The sequence below is a fragment of the Xenopus laevis genome, chromosome 3L (genome assembly GCF_017654675.1).
Source record: "Xenopus laevis strain J_2021 chromosome 3L, Xenopus_laevis_v10.1, whole genome shotgun sequence".
Lineage (NCBI taxonomy): Eukaryota > Metazoa > Chordata > Amphibia > Anura > Pipidae > Xenopus > Xenopus laevis.
Window position 1 is genome coordinate 16,485,681 of NC_054375.1, and position 21,051 is coordinate 16,506,731.

The following is a 21,051-nucleotide window of genomic DNA, read 5'->3' on the forward strand; positions in this document are numbered from 1 at the left end:
CTGTTGTGAAGCAATTTTGGAGCTCTCGGCAGGCTCTTGGAGCAATGCTGGGGTCATCTAATGCCTTCAGGACTTGAAAGGCCATTGGACATTTATTCATATTAATCTTTGGACTTTTACAATGAACTGATTGGACTTTTAAACTCTTGGACCCCCAAGGGCTAGGCCCTTAAAATGTACCCCCAGGGCAATGGCTATTTGGGATTCCCAGTGCTCTATTTCTCTTGTTTTTTCTACAAAGGTGTGGGGGTGGGAGATGTTACAAAGGTGTGGGGGTGAGAGGTGTTACCCAATTACCACTAATTAGGGGTGGAGTTTAACCTTTAAGTAAAGGTGGCCATAGACTCCAAGATCCGCTCGTTTGGCGACATCGCCAAACGAGCGGATCTTTCCCCGATATGCCACTAAACTGCGTGGCTATATCGGGGGTAATTCGAACGTTCGGCCGTATGGCCGAACGATCGAATTACGATGTGCCAAGCGGCTCCGACGGGTCGGTCGGGTAAAAATCCAACCTTCCCGATCGATATCGTGGCCAGATATCGATCGGGAAGACCCGTCGGAAGCCCCCATACACGGGCAGATAAGCTGTCAAATCGGTCCAAACGACCGATATCGGCAGCTTTATCTGCCCGTGTATGGCCACCTTAAGTACTGGAGACATACTGTTGTTATCACTTGAGAAAGAGCTCAGCTCGAAACATGTTGTGATACATTAAAGCACTTGAGTTTTTCAGTAAAGTTCTGCGTATTGGACCTATTATTAACCACCACCTTTATTGTTTGATTATATTGCTTCGCTGGACGGAAGCCATGGTTATAGGTTTACCTACTGAATCTATCGTTACTTGGTGTTGCACTGAAGTTACACCACTGGATCCAACACCAGAACTAGGGGTAAGCAGGAGAAGCACTTGCCTAAGGGCAACTCAGAGGGTAATAGTGACATAGTAAGTTAGGTTGAAAAAAGACACACCTCCATCAAGTTCAACCTTCTAACTTTTTTTAACCTGCCTTACTGCCAGTTGATCCAGAGGAAGGCAAACAACTCCATCTGAAGCCTCTCCATTTTGCCTCAGAGGGGGAAAAAATTCCTTCCTGACTCTAAAATGGCAATCGGACTAGTCCCTGGATCAACATGTACTATGAGCTATCTTCCATAACCCTGTATTCCCTCACTTGCTAAAAAGCCATCCAACCCCTTCTTAAAGCTATACAATAGGCATGAACCTCTTCTTTTGCCTGCCCCTAGTCCAAACATTTGTTCCCCCACTGTCCATTCTACTTTCACCTCAGCGACGTGGCAGGGGGGTGGGTTCTGGCAAATGCCAGAGGGGCTTCTGTAAGTTGCCATAGACATGCACTATTTAGTGGGTTGGTCAGGGGCTGTTTGGGACTCTGTATGGCCTGTTGGGGCCTCTGGTTACCTGAAATGTCAGGGCCTATTTTGATTCTCAGTCCAGACCTGGGGGTGGACGACCCCTCCTTAGAAGCACACATTCGAGGAAGATGTGATGTGGAAGGGAGAGACCAGAGAGTGGTAGGGGAAAGCAAACGTATAAAACAAAGAGACGCATGAAACAAGGGGGAGCATGAAACAAGGAGACGCATGAAACAAGGGGAAGCATAAAGCAATTAGACGCGAGCAACAGGGAGACGCATGAAACAAGGGGGTGCGTGAAACAAGGAGACGCATGAAACAAGGGGGCGCGTGAAACAAGGAGACACATGAAACAAGGGGGCACGTGAAACAAGGAGACGCGTGAAACAAGGGGAGGCGTGAAACAAGGGGAAGCATGAAACAAGGCTGCCGTGTGATCGGCTGGATCAGGTGTCTGCTCCCAGGGCTGGGATATTATATGAAATTCTTCTGTCATCTGACTCTTAGCCAATTACCTTAAGTGTGCAGTCATTGTATTATGTGCAGTCATTGTACAAGTGTAGCCTGGGGTGGGGGCTGCTGGGACACCAGGGTGACAGAAGGGGAATAGTAAGGGAGGATGAGTGGTGACATTATGGGAAAGAAATGGACCAGAGGAAAGTTTCTGGCAAAGGAAAGTTGAGACTCTGGTGGCACCTTGTGGCAATACAGAATTGTGACTACATACACTAAATACACTATCGTGACTGCGTACACTAAATACACTATTGTGACTACATACACGATCGTGACTGCGTACACTAAATACACTATCGTGACTACATACAGTATCGTGACTGCATACACTAAATACATGATTGTGACTGCTTACACTAAATACATGATCCTGACTACATACACTAAATACACTATCATGACTCCATACACTATCGTGACTGCGTACACTAAATACATGATCGTGACTGCTTACACTAAACACACCATCCTGACTACATACACTAAATACGCTATTGTGACTGCGTACAGTAAATACACTATCGTGACTGCATACACTAAATACACAATCGTGACTGCGTACACTAAATACACTGTCGTGACTACATACACTAAATACACGGTCGTGACTGCGTAGAGTAAATACACTATCGTGACTGAATACACTAAATACACGATTGTGACTGCATACACTAAATACACTATCGTGACTACATACATACACTAAATACACGATCGTGACTGCGTACACTAAATACACTATCCGTCCCATCTGGGGCGCTCCGCCAATGAGGCGAGTTGAGGCACTTGCCTCAGGCAGCAGCGCCCCCCTGGTAACTAAGAGCAAGAATTTCCGGTTTTCCTCCCTGAAATTCGGCTCTTCTAGTGCAGAGAGCGCAATTGCGCTCTGTGCACTAGCGACATGGACCCGTTCAGCGTTGAAGGTGAGAGGCGGGGGGGGGGCGGCAAAAACTAAGGCCACCGCGGGCGACAATTTGGGCAGGATCGCCCCTGCGTCCCATGAAGAGCTGTATTTAGTCCCAGCGCTGCCCTAGGCACCAGACTTCAGCCCCCCCCCCAACACTGATCTGACTGTAAATGTTTTGCTTCGTCCACTGTACCCTATCCACTCTCATTCCTCTTGTACGCTCTCCCTGAGCCTCCCTATCATTTGTATTCTACTGCTAATACCCAGGCTGCATGTCGGGCCAATTAAGGGGGAATGAGGGTTACTCCAGCCAGTGTGCATGGCAGAAGGGTCCTCAAGAAACATGAAAGAGACATTTTTCGATCTCAAAGGTGGAATCCAGGACCTAAACCTGCAGCTTGGTGGACACGTCTGGTGCTGATGAATGTCCTGAGCAGCTCATGGGAGTTTTGGAATAACGGGGCCTGGTAAGGGCAGATCAAGACATCACCATGTGTACCAACAGATTTTTTTTTTTTTTTTAAAACTGAGACCTAATTGTATCTGTTGACAGGGCCCACCAACTAGGAGGCCAGTAATAATTGGTTTTAATGTTTTATTATTTGTGGTTTTTCAGTTATTTAGCTTTTTATTCAGCAGCTCTCCAGTTTACAATTTCAGCAGATTGGTTGCTAGGGCCCAAGTTCTTCTAGCAACCATGCATCGATTTGAATAAGAGACTGGAATATGAATAGGAGAGGCCTGAATAGAAAGATGAGTAATAAAATGTAGCAATAACGATACATTTGAAGCCTTACAGAGAATTTGCTTTTTAGATGGGGTCAGTGACCCCCATTTGAAAGCTGGAAAGAATCAGAAGAAGAAAAAATCATTCAAACAGAAAAACACTAAGGCCAATGAATAATTTGCTCAGAATTAGCGATTCTATAACATCCAAAAAGTTAAACTTCACGGTGAACCACCCTTTTTCAGGAGTAAGAACCAGCGGTGTTGAGCATACAAACAGTAGTTATTTAAAAGCAATTCCATTTCCATTGCGAATAAGTCATAAAGAATTTGATACAAATTCTAAAGTCCCTCAGCAGCACTCAGCATCCACACTACCTCTCTGCTTCATTTTTACTAGCCATGTGCTTTCTTCAACTGTTGTTCCCCTTCCCGCTTGACACGAGACACGCCTCTATCTAGCGCTTTAGCCAGCTTTTGTCCCTTGTTCCGTTCCGTACTGTGGCTTCTTTCCGCCCCGCGCAAGATGGCGGTGTGCATGGTGAATCGCATGTGTGGCACCTTGATGGGCACCGGGATCCTCAGGGCGACATCTGTCAGGGGTCCCGGGTACAGTACGGGCCTGGCAGTGTCACGATCAGGTGAGGGTGAGCTGCACGCTGGGCGTCAGCTTCCTGTATGAACACGTGATCGAGATTCTTGCGTGACCTCTTGTCTGTCAATGACGCTGTCAGTGGTACGGGTAGTTCTGCTTACTATTGCCATCCTGGACTGTGCCCTTTATTTAAATTCACCAACTGCTTGGGCATATTTCACGGGCCTTGTCCCTAGATATCCTTCTTGTAATGCTGTGTTTCCTGTCACACTATTAGATGGAACGTGAAAGGGATGGTTCACCTTTACGTTAACTTTTAGTATGTTATAGAGTGACCAATTCGAAGCAACTTTTCCATTGGAATTAATTTTAGTTGTTGAATTATATGCCTTCTTCTTCTGACTGTTTCCAGTTTTCAAATGGGTCACTAACCACATCTAAAAACAAATGCTCTATAAGTCTACACATTTATTGTTATTGCTACTTTTTATGCCTCATCTTTTTTGGGCTAGTCCACACGGGGAGATAGCCACGCGTTTGCGGTCGCGGCGACAAAGCGCCGCGACCGGCGCAGGCGACAGTTTTGTATGGGCGCCTATGTAAAAACGCCTGTGCTAACCACACGAGGCGATGCGCTTTTCAACAGTCGCCTGAAAAAGCCTGGCGAGGCATTTTCAGGCGACTGTTGAAAAGCGCATCGCCTCATGTGGTTAGCACAGGCGTTTTTACATAGGCGCCCATACAAAACTGTCGCCTGCGCCGGTCGCGGCGACTGGCGCGGCGCTTTGTCGCCGCGACCGCAAACGCGTGGCTATCTCCCCGTGTGGAATAGCCCTTTATCCAGTCCCTCTCCTATTCATATGCCAATCTCTCATTCAAATCAATGCATGGATGCTAGAGGAATTTATATATATATATATTACACAAATTAACCCCAGTATTGATACAATGAAATATAAATAGAAAAAAAGGGGGGGGGTTGTGGGTGCACACCTAAGGCAAATTTCAAAATATTTAGAGCCCTGTCTAAGTAATTCAAGTAAATATGCAAGTGTGGGGTTTACCTTGACGTGGTATGGTGACTTATCAATTTTTTGATCATAACTTTGTAACAAAAAAACCCTGTTTTTTTAAATTTACATGCACTTGCATATTTACTTGAATTACTTAGACAGGGCTCTAAATATTTTGAAATTTGCCTTTGGTGTGCCCCCTCCTTTTTTGTAAATTAAATATAAAGACAATGTTTTTTATAAGGGTGTGCCGGTTGAAAGATATTAAATATATATATATCCCAATCAGATCTGGCTTCTTCCTATGTTCTGCTTATGGTCTGTTGTGTTCATATACAGTTCCGGCGACCCGAGGCAGCCGCTCGCAGCAGAAGAACCTGTTCAGGAGAGAGGTATAATACGGACTGCCCTCTGTTTACCATCAGTTTCCCATTTCGGGTGAGTGGCTCTTCCTTCCTGTTCATACATCAACCCTCTCTCATGCTTCTCACCCCAGCCTGCTCCTCCAAGGACAGAGAAGATGTTTCCGGACCAGGATTGGTGCAGTGTTTATCCAACAGCAGCCCCATTCAAGCCAGCGGCAGTGCCCCTCCCTGTGCGCATGGGGTACCCTGTTAAAAGGGGAGTCCCACCGGAGAAGACTGGAAACTTAGAGCTCATCAAGGTAAAATCATCCCTAGATGCATGGGGTTATACCACACAAACCAACACTGGGGGGGGGGGCGTAGCAAACATTTAGGAATAAACACAGTTGGTTTCTCTCCTCTTAATCTCTCTTGTTACTTACAGATCCCAAACTTCCTGCACCTGACACCTGTGGCTATCCGAAATCACTGTGCCACACTGAAAGGTGAGACTTTGAGATATACCAATGAATTCCACACATACTTCATTCAGTCTAGTGGTAGTGCAAGGTAATGCTGCATTTTTACTGAGTTAAAATTGTCCAAGGTCCTCAAAGTAAAAAGAGAAACAATCCCTGAATTGTGGGTAAAGGACACCTGACATCTGTGTTTGTGGGTGCGTTAGTGTCCCTTTGGATGCACTGAGTTTTTCCTCTATGTCATTTGTGGGGGGGGGGTTGGTGTGTCACTTACTTCAGACCTTTAAAGGAGAACTAAAGCCCAACTAAATGAGCAGCTAGAAATGTTGTGCATTATATTTCCCATAGTCACCCATGGTCAGCATTCACCCATGGGTTAATTCTCCCTGCAGGCCAGCAGACAGGACCTCCCACTAACAATTCAGAAGTTCCAACTCTTCCCTTACCCCCTTGTCTTTTTTGTCCTGTCCGGGCCAGGGATAGGAGTGCTGTGTTGTAAGAAACAAGACTATGGAAATTGAAGGGTAAGGGTCTGAGGAGCTCCCCTGTCGGGGCTAGCAAAGGGCTGACTTACATGCCTGTGGCTCGCCTCCCGCTCGTCGGGTCAGGGAGTTGCAGAAGAGTGTGGCAATTAGCAGCGCTAGATGAAGAGTGGCTGAGTCCTCCCACAGTGCGGGTTAGGTAGAAGCCGGACGCTCGGAGGGAGAACTGCGCATTAGAAGATTGCTGGCAATAGACGATACAGACGATAACGGATGTGACGTCAGAGGCGGACATTCCAGTGCGGCCATCTTGGTGATAGGCATTAAGCGCAAAGGAGCGCAGGACAAAGGGGAAGAACGGCTGTGGCGCCAAAAGTAAGCGTTCATACCCTGGGAGAGTTTGTTTTAAGAGGTGGCAGCAAATAGGGGAGTATATTAAAATATCCAGCACGCTGCTCAACCTATTAAACAGGTAGGACACTTCCTGTGGTTGCCATTTTTGCCACTCAGTTACTGAGTACTGTAGGCAGCAGTGACAGGTATGTGGGGAAAAGTTCAGCTGATTATCCTGATGTGTATCCTAGGAAGGAAGCTGATTTATTGTTCATTTTCTCTGATTAGCTCACCAATGGAACCTGGTGTGACGGGAAAAGCCGCCCAACCTAAAGGGAAAAGGTGATGTATGCTGCCAGAGGGTTTATGGCAGAGATATAGGGCTCAAATAGTAACAGTTTTTGCAGCCTTCCTGCCACAGATGGAAAAAAAGACAAGTCTCTGGAGAAGTCAGCTTCTGGAGAAAAACAACAGGAGCCAAGAACCTCCTTGTTGCAGGAGAACCAATTATTTGCTGAATCATTAGCCTCAGTAATCAAACAGGCAGTGATACAAGGATTTCAAGAGGTCTCAAGTCCTTATCAAGACCAAGGCATTATCATGGGAGACAAGGAGAGTCTTTCTCGGATGTGTCAGACATTGTCGGCTGATTCGGATGTCCTGTCTCAGGCAGGATCTGAAGAATGGGAGATTGAGTCGGAGGATGAATCCACATTTGATCTGGCAGTAATTGAGCCATTGATTAAGGCAGTAAGGCAGACCCTGACTTTCCCTACAGAATCAGCAAGATTGTCAGCAGCGGATAAGCAATTTCCATCTTCAAAGAAAAAAGCAGTGTATTTTCCAGTTCATTTGTCAATAAAAGAAATTATTGCAACAGAATGGAAAAAGACTGAGAAAAGAGCTCAAACAGTGAGAAGATTTAATAAAAAATACCCTTTTGATGAGCAACATTCTAAAGCTTGGGATTCTCCATCGAAGGTGGATGCGGCGGTGGTGAGACTGGCTAAGAAGACCACACTTCTGGTTGATGATGCAGCAGTATTTAGAGAACCGATGGAAAAGAAGATGGAATTCAATCTAAGAAAATCTTTTGGAGCTGCAGGTGCAGCCTGTAAGCCGGCAGTGGCACTGAAATCGGTGTCTAGGGCATTGAAAGTATGGTTTTCGGAGCTGGGAGATGCAATATCATCTAATGTAAAAGACCGAAGTTGTTGGAGATGTTAGCTGATTGTACAATGGCAACAGAATTCATGTTAGAAGCTTCTATAGATATGGTACATTTTGCTGCAAGATCCATGGCGTTATCAGTGGCCGCTAGAAGAGCACTTTGGCTAAAGTCATGGGCAGCCGATACAGCATCAAAAACTAATCTGTGTCAATTACCATATGACTATGAAGATTTTCATTCATCCAGGTCATAGTATATCTAGTATAGGTCAATCTAAAAACAACTGGACTTGCTGAGTAATCAATGAAGACGTTTCACTACTCATCCCAGAAGCTTCTTCAGTTCAACTGACTGGTGTGGGAAGTTCTCAGCAAATAAATTCTTCCACTAATCCATTTACAATGGCACAAAAACTGGTACACCCAAAGGATCAAACACCAAAAGAAAAACAAAGCAATGTGGTATACGGAGTCCAGTGTAGCGAGGAGTGCACAGATCTATACATCGGGGAGACAAAACAACTGCTCTCCAAGCGAATGGCTCAGCACAGGAGGGAGAACTCTACAGGGCAAAACTCAGCTGTCTTTCTACACTTAAAAGACAAGGGACACTACTTTGAAGACAGCAAGGTCCAAATCTTGGATAAAGAAGACCGCTGGTTTGAACGAGGCGTGAAAGAGGCGATTCATGTCAAGGTGGAGAGACCATCTCTGAACAGAGGTGGGGGCCTTCGACACCACCTGTCTGCTACATACAATGCTGTTCTAACATCTGTACCCCGGCGGATTCAGAACACTTCACACGTCCATTCATGCAACTCTCACAAGTAACACCTGTATCTAGGAGTTGCATGACATATTGGATAATCCTATCACAACTACACAGAATCAACACCTCTGTGAGTTTCTTCAGATGTCACCTCTTTGAAGAGTTACAATGTGCCATTGTAAATGGATTAGTGGAAGAGTTTATATGCCGAGAACTTCCCACACCAGTCAGTTGAACTGAAGAAGCTGCTCGGATGAGTAGTGAAACGTCTTCATTGATTACTCAGCAAGTCCAGTTGTTTTTAGATTGACCTATACTAGATATGTGTCAATTACCATTTGAAGGAGAAATGTTATTTGGAGAAAAGCTTGATGCAATTATCAAGAAGGTATCAGGAGGCAAAAGTGTGTTCCTGCTGCAAGAGAACCAAGCTAAGAAAGCGAGGTTTGACTCTAGCTTCAACAAAGCAAAAGAGAAGTCGTTTAGAACTTCGAGACAGTACAAGCCTGGGAGAGAATACTCAAGGCAGTCTTCTTGGAGATCGGGTCGTCCAAGTTCCAGGGGGGCTTCTAAAAGACTTGGGTTTTTCTCCTCTACCCCATCTACCTCCAGTCAGCAATGAGGGTAGCATGGCCCAGAGCATGGTAGGGTCCAGGTTGGTCAATTTTTCGAATGTCTGGGCCACAACGATAAAGGACGCATGGGTACAAGGCGTTGTAGAATCAGGGTTCTTCCTGGAATTCAAAGAAGTGCCCAAAGGAGATTTTTTCATATAGTCAGTCATCAGAGGAATAGATTTAAACAAGAAGTTGGCACAGGAGTACTTAAATCAATTGTTCAAGTCAAGAGCAATAGAAATAGTTCCTCTGCAAGAAAGAAGGAAGGAATTCTATTCAAGACTGATAAAGAAGGTATCAGGCGGTAAGGCCAGTGCTAGACATGAGGAAACTAAACAAGTTTTTACAAGTAAGGAAATTCAAGATGGAGTCACTAACTTCCATTATGCAAGTAGTAGGAACAGGAAATTGGCTGACAAGCATAGACTTGAAAGACACTTACTTTCATGTACCGATTGCACTACATACTTACAGATGCCTGCCGTTTGGGCTAGCCCAGTCCCCGAGAGTATTTACAAAGGTTTTAGTATCACTCATCGCGGAGTTAAGAAAAGAAGGGTTGGCAGTGTATGATTATTTGGACGACATCTTGGTGGTGGCAAACTCAAGATCAGAAGCCGAGGAGCATACTGCCAGAGTAAGACAAGTCTTACTAGCCAATGGTTGGGTGATAAACCAAGAAAAGAGCAATTTGGTTCCCACTCAGTCACTTCAATATTTGGGGGTGCTCTTCCAAACAGAGAAAAATGTGGTCAGTCTTCCTCTAGACAGAAAAGAAAAAGTGATCAAACTGGTAAGAGATTTCAAGAGACAGAAGATAGTCTCCGTGCAGCATTGTCTGAAAGTGATAGGACCCATGTCTGCAACAATACAAATAGTGAGGTGGACAAGATGGTACCTAAGGCCATTGCAGTTTTTTCTTCTAAGAAAAGTAAGTCAGCCTCATCTACATTTACAAAAAAGAGTGCTGATACCACAGGAGGTCAAGAGGACCCTATCCTGGTGGTGCAGACTAGGAAATCTGGCGAAAGGACTTCCTTTAGAAGAACCAAATTGGGTGGTTTGTAACCACCAATGCTTCAAGTGTGGGATGGGGAGCCCACACAGGAGAGAGAGTTGTACAAGGCACATGGAGAGGAGAAAACATGTCATCAAATATTCTGAAGTTGAGAGCAATAAAAAAGGCTCTTGTTTACTTTTCTCATCTTCTCAAGGGCAAGCAAGTAAAGGTGATGTCAGACAGTACTACGGCAGTCGCCTATATAGTAAAACATGGCGGTACCAGAAGCATGGCTCTACTGGTAGAAGTAAGGCCTCTATTCCAGTGGGCAGAAAATTGGATAGAGGGGTTAATAGCAATCCATCTTCCAGGAAGAGAAAATATAAAGACTTCCTCAGTCGAACAGTGTTGGATCCAGGAGAATGGAGTCTGCACAAGAGTATTTTCGAGAAAATAGTAGAAAGGTGGGGTCAGCCACAGGTAGATGTGATGACATCCTTTCAGAACAGAAAATGTCTGAGATTCTTCTCGAGGTTCCCTTGCAAGTTTGCAGAGGCAGTGGACGGCCTAAAACAGATTTGGTCAAAGGGCATAATCTATGTTTTTCCTCCATGTCCTTTAATTTGGAGAGCATTGAAGAAAATAAAGAAAGACAGAGCAGAAGCCATTGCAGTGATTCCCTTCTGGCCCAGGAGACGGTGGTTTCCCCTTCTCCAGAGATTGGCCACAGAGATCCATTCAGATCCAACGGCTAGATCATCTGTCTCTGATGGCTTGGCGGTTGAGATGGAGAGAATGAATTTCTTAAAGAGGAAGTCATAGACTTACTTTTGAAGTCAAGAAAAGCAAGCACTTCACAACAATATTATAGAGCGTAGGGAAAGTTTGTGACAGAGAAAGAAGGGAATCCATTGTCTCCATCACTCACAGTAGCAGGTTTTGACTGGCAATCTGTGGGTTCTGGCAAATGCCAGAGGGGCTGATATAAGGTGCCATAGAAAGTCACTATTTAGTGGGCTGGTGGGGGTTGTTTGGGCTTCTATGTAGGCTGATTGGGCCTCTGTGTACCTAGAATGCCAGGGCCTATTTTAATTCTCAGTCCGGACCTGCACTGTAGTGATAGAATTTTTGTTCTCGAGGTACAAGAAAAAGTTGCAGATAAGTACTCTGAGAGACCAAATATCAGCAATTTCGGGACAAGGAAAAATTGGGCAGAAGAACCGCTGGTGAGAAGATTCTTTAATGCTCTAATGAGAGTGAGGCCAGTGAAGAGGGAGTGTCTTCCACCGTGGGATCTTCCTTTGGTCTTAAAAATCCTCACTAAGTCTCCGTTTGATTTGGAGGAGGTCACAGACTGTAATATGACTGGAAGGTGATTCTCTTAGTGGCGGTAACATCGGCCTGTAGAGTGGGAGAAATAGCAGTTCTAGCAGCATCTGAACCACATACAGTGATTTTTGAAGATAAGGTGGTGTTAAAACCCGCATTCAGATTCCTTCCGAAAGTTGTGTCAAAATTTCATATGGATTTAGAGGTCATCTTACCTTCTTTTTTTCCAGTGCCTACATTGGCAGAAGAAGAAATGTGGCACACTCTGGATTTAGTGAGAGCCATTAAAATTTACTTAGAAAGAACAAAGATATGGAGGAAATCGGAACATCTGTTCATAATTCCGAATGGATACAAAAAGGGGCAAGCCCCAACGAAGAGAACAATTAGTACCTGGATTGTGGCAGCTATTGTAAAGGCATATAATGTGGCAGGAAGGCGTATTCCAAAAGGGTTGAAGGCTCACTCCACCAGGGCATTGGCAAGTTCCTGGGTGGTGCAAGCCAGGGAGTCGCCAGAAAGCGTCTGCAAGATGGTCGTCTTTGAATATGTTTTTGAAGCATTACAAGTTGGATGTATTGTCCTCCCATGATGCTAAGTTTGGGAGAAAAGTTTTACAATCTGTAGTGTATTCCACTAATTAAAGTTCTGTTCAATGCATTTGTGTCCTGCCCTCTGTTTTAAGCTTAGCGATGTCCCATGGGTGAATGCTGACCATGGGTGACTTTGGGAAAACAGGGAATTGTTTATGCATACCATAATTTCTGATCCTGGTCCCTTTCATGGCAGCATTCACCGGAGAGTTTCCCACCCTTTTTTAGTTAGGGGACAGCTTTAATACTGAGACAAGGGGGTAAGGGAAGAGGTGAAACTTTTGAATTGTTAGTGGGAGGTCCTGTCTGCTGGCCTGCAGGGGGAATTAAGCCATGGGTGAATGCTGCCATGGAAGTGACCAGGAAACAGAAATTACGGTATGTATAAACAATTTCCTGTTTTTGGGCTTCTGTACCAGCTCAAGGTAACCACAGCCCTTTAGCAGGGAAGATCTGTGTCTCCAAAGATGCCCCAGTAGCTCTCCATCTTCTTTTCTGCTGATTCACTGCACATGCTGTGTTGCTGTCACTTACTGAGCTTAGGGACCGACACACAATATACAGTACACATAGAATAGAAATGTCACAATATAAGGCTGATTAGTAATTAAAACAGATAATTACTACATGGCAGCACATAAACCAGTGCAATTAGCATCAGACAAGTTTGAAGTCCTGGATCATTGCTGTATATATTCTGTATATATAAAATATGGAATTTTTAACCACATTAATTTTTAGGGTTTAGTTCTCCTTTAAGGAATATGCAAGAAGAAAATACCCCAAGCTGGTGTATTTTTGGAGGAAGTGGCACACTGGCCCGCCGTCTGAAGTAAACAACTAGAATAACTGGGAGGTGCCTAACATCTTGGCATTTCCCGATGGTTCTACCTGTCAGTGTCCTTGTAACTGAATTTGTCTCTGTGATTTGCTCATGGGGCAACAGGATTGTGGCTACACTTGGCCTATCTGTCTTAAGACGGCCTCACAGGGCCAACAGGGGTGAGTTTGTACAGTACTTGTTCTAATTGGCGTGTTGCACATGTTTGCCTCAGAATTTTGCACCCAGTGGCCGTCTGCTCTCTCCAGCGATGAGCTGTGCGAAAAGCATTTTCCAATCGAATTCCAGACTGTGGATTATGTCTCTGCTGGTCCTTCACTCCGGAACCCTAAAGCCCGTGTGGTAAGCATGCAGGTAAGTGACACCTGTACCAGTGTTTTGTTGGTGATATTCAGCTCTGTCTTGCAGGGAGTCCTGCTGTGTTTAGTTATCTATTAACCCCTAAACAATATTCTGGGTGGCCTTATCTCTCTGTATTTGATCATTTTCCCTGTGGGGGTAAGCAGCTGTTAAATCGAGCCAGGTACGGTTGCCCAAGCCGCAGGTAGTGACCAAGTGCAACGCTGCTCGTGACCATTAATATCAAAAATCTAATGCTGCTGTTGCTTTAGAAGTGACAGCTTGACTCATAGTCACAATTTAGTAGGGATGCACTGAATCCGCAATGGATACGGCCGAACCCCTGAATCCTTCGCGAAAGATTCTGCCGAATACCAAATCCGAATCCTAATTTGCATATGTAAATTAAGGGTGGGAAGGGAAAACATTTTCTACTTCCTTGTTTTGTGACAAAAGTCACGCTCCCCTCTCCACTCATATTTTGCATATGCAAATTAGGATTCAGTTAGACCGGGCAGAAGTATTTGGCGGAATCCGAATCGTGCTGAAAAAGGCCAAATCCCGAAACCGAATCCTAGATTTGGTGCATCCCTACAAATTAGAATGAAGGGAGCTAATTATTTTATCTACCTTGGCCATAGAAACCCATCACATAAGGTAAATATTTGCTGTCTTTCCCTTTTTTTTCTGAAATTATTCTCGTAAACGTCTTGAATATATGAAATCTGTAAGAATGGATTGAAATAGGATTTATGTCCATGTGTGTAGGTGTAAAATGGGAACGAGTATGTGCACGCTACTTGGTTTAAAGGAATTATTCAGTATACAAATAAAAACTGGGTAAATAAATAGTCTGTGCAAAATAAAAAATGTTTCTAATATAGTTAGCCAAAAATGTAATGTATAAAGACTGGAGTAACTGGGTGTCTAACATAATAGCCAGAACACTACTTCCTGCTCTCTTGGTTTCCACTGACTGGTTACCAGGCAGTAACCAATCAGTGACTTAAAGGAGGGCCACATGGGTCATAACTGTTGCTTTTGAATCTGAGCTGAATGCTGAGGAATATATTGCAAACTCACTGAACAGTTATGTCCCACGTGGCCCCCCTTCAAGTCGCTGACTAACTCAGAGTTAGAGAGCTGAAAAGCAGAAAGTAGTGTTCTGTTATGTAAGACATCCAGTTACTCCAGCCTTTATACATTACATTTTTGGCTAACTAACTATATTAGAAACATTTTTTTTATTTTGCTCAGCCTATCTATTTACCCAGTTTTTATTTTTACACTGAACTGTTCCTTTAAGCATGCTGTATAGGCAACTGTGTGACCATAAATGCAGCAGATAAACTTGGATTCCCTTTGCTTTAATGGCAAACATTTTCTGATGTTTGTCTATGCCACCTACACTCCAGCTCTTTCTGTCTCCCTAAATCACTGTTCTGCTTTCCAGGTGAATCTGTCCAGTCTCAATCTGGATGATCATTCCAGGAAGAAGCTTATAAAACTTGCAGGATCGAGATACAATGCAGCAACCGATACCCTTACCCTCCGCTCTGATAGGTACTTACAGCATTCGTGTCCTTTCTTTTTCCTGGGATGGTGGGAGGGGTAAACTGTAGCAAATTACATAAACAGTCTGGTGGGATCACTGTAAAGGCTACCATAGCTTGAGAAAAATGGGTGTGAGAGTTATAGAGGAGCTGAAGATGACCAATTTGCTTATGTATTACAAGAAACTGTGGGTGATTTGATGTTGGCGCAGAACCCGAGAGAAAATCCCTTGTATTAAGCCCAGCACTTCAATGTATAGGATCTATATGTGTCTTCTTTGTGTGTCCTAGCATTCGGTTTTTTATACAAGATACACTTTTATACACCGTGTAATCTGTTCCGTTGTACCAGGTGTCCAGTAAGGAGACAGAACCGGGACTACAGTCTCTACTTGCTGACTGTCCTGTATCACGAATCCTGGGTGAGTGGATTTTGTATTAAACTCTGGCATGAGCAAGAGCACCGTGTGCCATTTATACCTAACCAGGTTCTAGAACTTCAGTGAATGGAGAGTAAAAGTTAAATGGCACAAGTCACTTTACCATGGGCTGCAACTTTTGGAACTCCACCCATCTGCTGAAGGGTTGGTGCATGCATGTTGGAGAAATTGTGCAAGCTCCAAGCTACCAGAACATTTGCACCCATTCAGCTCTGCCATCAGATGTCCTGCAAGTGTGTACCTGGGGGAGTGGACCTATGACTAATCAGCAGAGGATGATGGGAGATGCCGTTCACAAATCAGTGGTAGGATGCTTTTTACCACCCTGATAAGCTCATTGCCCCTCGGTCGGCATGTGCCACCTGATCTGAAGCATGTCGCTCTTCACCAGCCCGCCTGGCTCTTTCTTTACCTTTCAGCCGCTCATTAATATTTCAGAGCCTTCTCATTGGATAAATTGCCTTTGATTGCTCTGCATATTTCATGAGCCTCTGTGACACTTGTGATTTTTCCATGATCCGGATGATGTAGCGATAAATTACGGTTCAAGGGGGAATCCCGAGGTTAACACCTTCCCAGTTCTGCTTGTTGCCTGTGTTTGATCGTGGCTTAACCCCCAGAGATGTAATCACTCACCTCTAGCACACAAGGTGTTAACCCTTAGTACAGGGAGACTTGCTGGCAATGTATATGTTTCCACCTTAGTAGGGATGAGCGAATTTGACCCATTTCGGCAAAAATTTGGCACCGGTGAAATGTCGCCAACGCCCATTAAAGTCTATGGGCGAATTGTTTTTGACGTGCATTTTTTTTTTTTTACGCACAACGCCATATAAGTCTATGGGCGTCATTTCGGTTGACGCCGAAAACATTGTGCCTTCAGAAAAGCCATCGGAATTTATCAATTTCAATTTGGACTTTGAAGTAAAATAAAAACCACGGTAGGTTTGAGCTGTCCAGGACCATTGAGTCCTATGGGGCAGTTGAAATCACTATATTTTCGTGTTTTTCTTTTTTAATCCGATTTTTTTCTAAATTTAAATTAGCCTTTCCTTTACATACTGAAACAGGTTTTTTAAATTTTAGACAAGATTATTTAAAGAGATATTGACGCTCAAATGTCCAAATGCACTTTTTAATAGGGAAGTGAGGCTAATATATGAGAACTCACTTTTTTAAAGGGGAAGTCACGCTTGCCTTGCATGTGTGAAATCCCATATCCCGTGTTTCCCATAGCCCGTGCTGATATATGATATTTAACTTTTTAAAGGGGAAGTGAGGTTAATATGAGACCTCACTTTTTTAGAGGGGAAATAAGGCTAATATATTATATTTAACTTTTTAAAGGGGAAGTGAGGCTAATATATGAGTTCTCGCTTTTAAAAGGGAAGTAAGGCTAATATGATATCTTACTTTTTAAAGGGGAAGTGAGGCTAATATATGAGATTCCACTTTTTAAAGGGGAAGTGAGGCTAATATATGAGATTCCACTTTTTAATGGGGAAGTGAGGCTAATATATGAGATTCCACTTTTTAAAGGGGAAGTGAGGCTAATATATGAGACCTCACTTTTTAAAGGGGAAGTCATGCTTTCCTTGCATGTGTGAAATCCCATAGCCCGTGTTTCTACCAATGATTGGCTACTTATAGACATAGAGGCAATATCTTTTACCAAGATATTTTATACCTTCTTGCCTTGCACAAAGAATAGGCTTGAAATAATTATCATCATTACTCAAAGTAAATAAAACATGAAACATTTTCAAGTGTAGGTATTTTATGAAATATATTAAGAAATATTCCAAAACATCCAACAAGATGTATTTCTGACAAAGGTATATTTTATGAGAAAATGTATAAAAAAAAGAATTGCACAAGAAATAGAAATAGGTACCCTAGGCATAGGGCACATCATAAACTTGGTCTGAGCTTTCATTGTATCCTCTAATGGGCCTTGACCACTAAAGGTCAGTGCTTTAGAAAAGGTTACTCAGTTGCCAGCAAACACTTTTACTTCATGAGATTTGATGCGGCACAACAGCCAGGTGAGGGTAACAAGGCACGGCTCAGTTTGAACATACACAGTATGTAAAAATATTAAACATCACAAACAATACTTAACATTAAGGACTTTTGTAAACATGTTTGGTTCCCTTTTTCTCAACAGCCACAAATACATTAGGTCAGTGCTAGGCTGCAGACTTAGGCCCCGGAAGACTATAATTGGTTAAAGTGCATAGTAATAAAACATTCAGTTGCCCTTTTGCTCAGTGCTAGGCTGCAGACTTAGGCCCCAGAGGACTATGATAGGTTAAAGTGCATAGTAATACAACATTCAGTTGCCCTTTAAGGCTTGGACTTTCAGTTTCGATAGCAAAGGAGAAGGAGGTCATTCTGGAGCTGCCCACTAAAATTTCTAAGACCAGCAGGAGGAGGAGGAGACATTTACCCATATGCTAGGCTGCAGACTTAGGCCCTGGAAGACCATCATTGGTTAAAGTGCATAATATTGTTCAAAAGATGTTATTTAAAACCATATATATGTTTCCTCTGCACATTACATTGTGAAACAGAGGAAAAGGAGTTAAAGTTGATGGCCCTTTAAGTGCGTCATAGCACAGTGAGTGAGGAGGCATGTTTCTTTTGCATGTCTGTACACACAAATGTGCCTTTTAACACAAAACTTGCCCTTAAGTGCACTTAATACAATAGGCAGATATTTCAAAAGCAAAATGCAGTTCAGAAATTGTGTTTGAGCACAGCACAAGATCAGGCATATAACATTCACACCATATACGGAAAGATGTTTCAGATTTGGCCAAAGAAACAGAATTTGGCATGTTGCAAGTATGGATGAAACAATTGCTTCTCTTGTGCATGTATGTTCAAGGAGGCCAACACACAGGTCGCTGCAAATTAGTTATCGGCCAAACACACTATAATGTATAAGAGCAATTAGATGTTATGTGTTTCCCAGATGTTATTGGGAAAGGGCGCCACGAGATGCTAGTATGGCGCCCCTCAGTGAGGAGAATGCCGTATTTATGGATCAGGATTTTAAAAACAATGGGACTTGTTGTTTGGTGCTCATTCCCAAAGTTTTCCATTTTTTTTTTGGAATCTTCGTGACCTACGCAGGGAAGGGGGGAGGGATTTTTGCGCCTATGGGGTTGAATTCTCCTTTAAAGGAGAAGGAAAGGCTTGCAGCACTTGGGGGTGCCAAATGTTAGGTACTCAAAGTAATTGTATTGACTTACCTGAAACCCCGGGCCGGTGCTCCTATCAGCAGAAAACTGCACCGGTCCAGGGTTATACCAGTGAGCACCACAAAGCGATCCACTTCCGTCTTCTTCTTTCTCCGAATTTCCCGGGGCAAACGCATGCGCAGTAGAACGGAACTTTTTAGCTAAAGTTTGGCTTTTCGTTCTACTGTGCATGTGCAGCCACACGAAAGAAAGAGTAAGACGGAAGAGGATCGCTCTGTGGTGCTCACTGGTGCCGGTGCATTTTTCTGCTGATAGGAGCACCAGTTTCAGGTAATTAGATACAATCACTTGGGGGTACCTAACATTTGGCACCACCAAGTGCTGAAAGCCTTTCCTTCTCCTTTAAACAGAGTTTCAAGCACTATTGCTCCATTTGTGTTTATGAAATGAGCTTCTGCAGCACGTCCAGACAGTTAGAGGTTAATTCTTGTAATTTCCAGAAAAACTTGGCGCTGTACTGATGGCAAATCTGACTGTTTTGCTTTGGCAAATATTAGAAAAATTGGGATAAATTCAACAAATGCATTGAAGTAAATGGCCAACTAATATATTTTTTAGATATGTGACAATCTTTTTCACTCATTGGAGTATAGGGTGTTTATTTCCTGCAAAACAATGGTCTCATAACTAGTCCTAAGGACTAATGTCACTTAAAGGAGAAACAAACCCTTTACCAAAAAAACCCTCCCCCCACCCCACATAGACCCCCCTCCCCCCAACCTAGCTGCCCCCCTTGGGGAAATGGTCCTAACTTTTTACTAACCCTTTGGTGCAAAGTCACACCATCAGAGTTCACTGTGGCCATCTTCCAGGCATGCGCCAAAATGGACGAAAATTGCAGAAGCGCCGAAAAAAGACCTGGAAGATGGCTGCCGTGAACTGCAATGCTGTGACTCTGAGCCGGTGCCGTGGCCAGCCAGGTTGCCTAGGGCGCCTGGCCGGGTGGGCCCGGCTCTGATGAACAGTGATTCATGTGACACAACCACAAAAATGGTCATTACCAGCTGTACATTCTATAACACACTTGAGTGGCATGTGGGAGGCGAATATTTAGAAGACTAATATTTTAGCCACAAGGTGAAAGTACGTCACTATTGGATTTAGCTAGGACTAAGAAGTATATTGTGGCACAATGGTTGAAGTTAAATCGCTAAAAAATTTTTTATAGGGCTGTTGCACCCGAAGGATCAAGCAAGCTAAATACGTCCGTTAAGCTAAAGAAACAAGCATAGACAGTGATTAATATATTAAATATATTGTTTGAAGAAATGTAAACTTACGTATCCTATCTGAGTCCAGATATTCGCCTTCCAACCAGCAGACCTCTTCACCAATGGTGTCCAGAAGGTGGTGCTCAAAGGCCTGGAGGCGGATGGGGGGTGAAGTCCCAGCGCCAGCCTTCTGGACCTTCGTCCTCTGGGCCACATACTTTCTCTTGATGCATCTCTTCAGGTCGCTGAAACGCTTGTATGCCGCAGGTCCGCTACGGCACACAGCGCATACAACGCTCACACGATCCACTACCTGCTGCCATAGTTGAGTGTGTCTGGCAGCAGGGATCAGATGGGACTGCGCACCAAACAACATGTCCCATTGTTGCAGCACCTCATCCACTAGCACTGCATTCTCCTCACTGGAGAATGGTGGGTTTTTTTACGAGGGCCCTCCTCCTCTTCCTCCTCTCTCCTCTTCTGGCCCTAAGTGGCCTCTCATCCACTCCCTCCCTGCTGGCCTCTCCCCCCTGGCCTACCCTATCTCTACCTGCTGGGCTCCCCTCCCTAACTAATGGGGTCCCCTCCCTAACCTACGCTGCACCCTGCCCCGGGAACCACTGACAGGCCAGGTGACCTCCTGCAAGGGCACTGAGGAATCCTCCAATTCCTCAGTGGTCCTTGCCCTCCACCGGTCCTGGCTGCCATCCCAGAAACTTCCCCCCCCCACTGGCTTCCCTAACACTAGACCCCCTATCTAACCCCTGCACTCAGGACTTGTTTGAGAGGCAGCTCCCTCCACTCCTTCCTCTTGGCCCCCCTCAAACAAGTCCTGGGCCCCCACACCACTAACTTCCTCCCCCCATTCCTGGCCACATTCCTCCTCCTCTCCTCCCCCTGTGAGCCATTTTTCCAAAATTTTTGGGCAGCTTCCAAACTTAGCTCCTTCTCCTTTGCTATCCAAAATGAAAGTGCGCCAAATGTCCACCTATGCTCCTAAAATGGCCGCTGGAGGACGTTCATTTAGGGGCAAATTTATCAAGGGTCGAATATCGAGGGTAATTAACCCTCTATATTCGACTGGGGAAGGAAAATCCTTCGACTTCGAATATCAAAGTCGAAGGAATAATCCTTCGATCGAACGATT

At 44.2% G+C, this 21,051-nt stretch overlaps 2 protein-coding genes across 10 annotated transcripts in view; one reads left to right on the top strand and one right to left on the bottom strand.

The window, feature by feature from the left end:
* LOC108710184 (potassium voltage-gated channel subfamily KQT member 1) overlaps window positions 1-4,014 on the bottom strand; it is a 46,090-nt gene extending 42,076 nt beyond the window's left edge. For all 9 annotated transcript variants that reach the window (XM_041586007.1, XM_041586006.1, XM_041586005.1 and 6 more), the window contains exon 1: window positions 3,909-4,014. The gene's annotated coding sequence lies outside the window, so the exon portion shown is untranslated. The remainder of the gene's footprint in view (window positions 1-3,908) is intronic.
* Window positions 4,015-4,048: 34 nt separating this feature from the next.
* Window positions 4,049-21,051, top strand: part of mrps35.L (mitochondrial ribosomal protein S35 L homeolog) — an 18,777-nt gene continuing 1,774 nt past the window's right edge. The window contains exons 1-7 of the mRNA NM_001112893.1: window positions 4,049-4,171; window positions 5,478-5,530; window positions 5,635-5,802; window positions 5,928-5,988; window positions 13,310-13,449; window positions 14,888-14,997; window positions 15,340-15,409. Coding sequence (NP_001106364.1) covers window positions 4,057-4,171; window positions 5,478-5,530; window positions 5,635-5,802; window positions 5,928-5,988; window positions 13,310-13,449; window positions 14,888-14,997; window positions 15,340-15,409 — 717 coding nt within the window. The 5' untranslated portion in view covers window positions 4,049-4,056. The remainder of the gene's footprint in view (window positions 4,172-5,477; window positions 5,531-5,634; window positions 5,803-5,927; window positions 5,989-13,309; window positions 13,450-14,887; window positions 14,998-15,339; window positions 15,410-21,051) is intronic.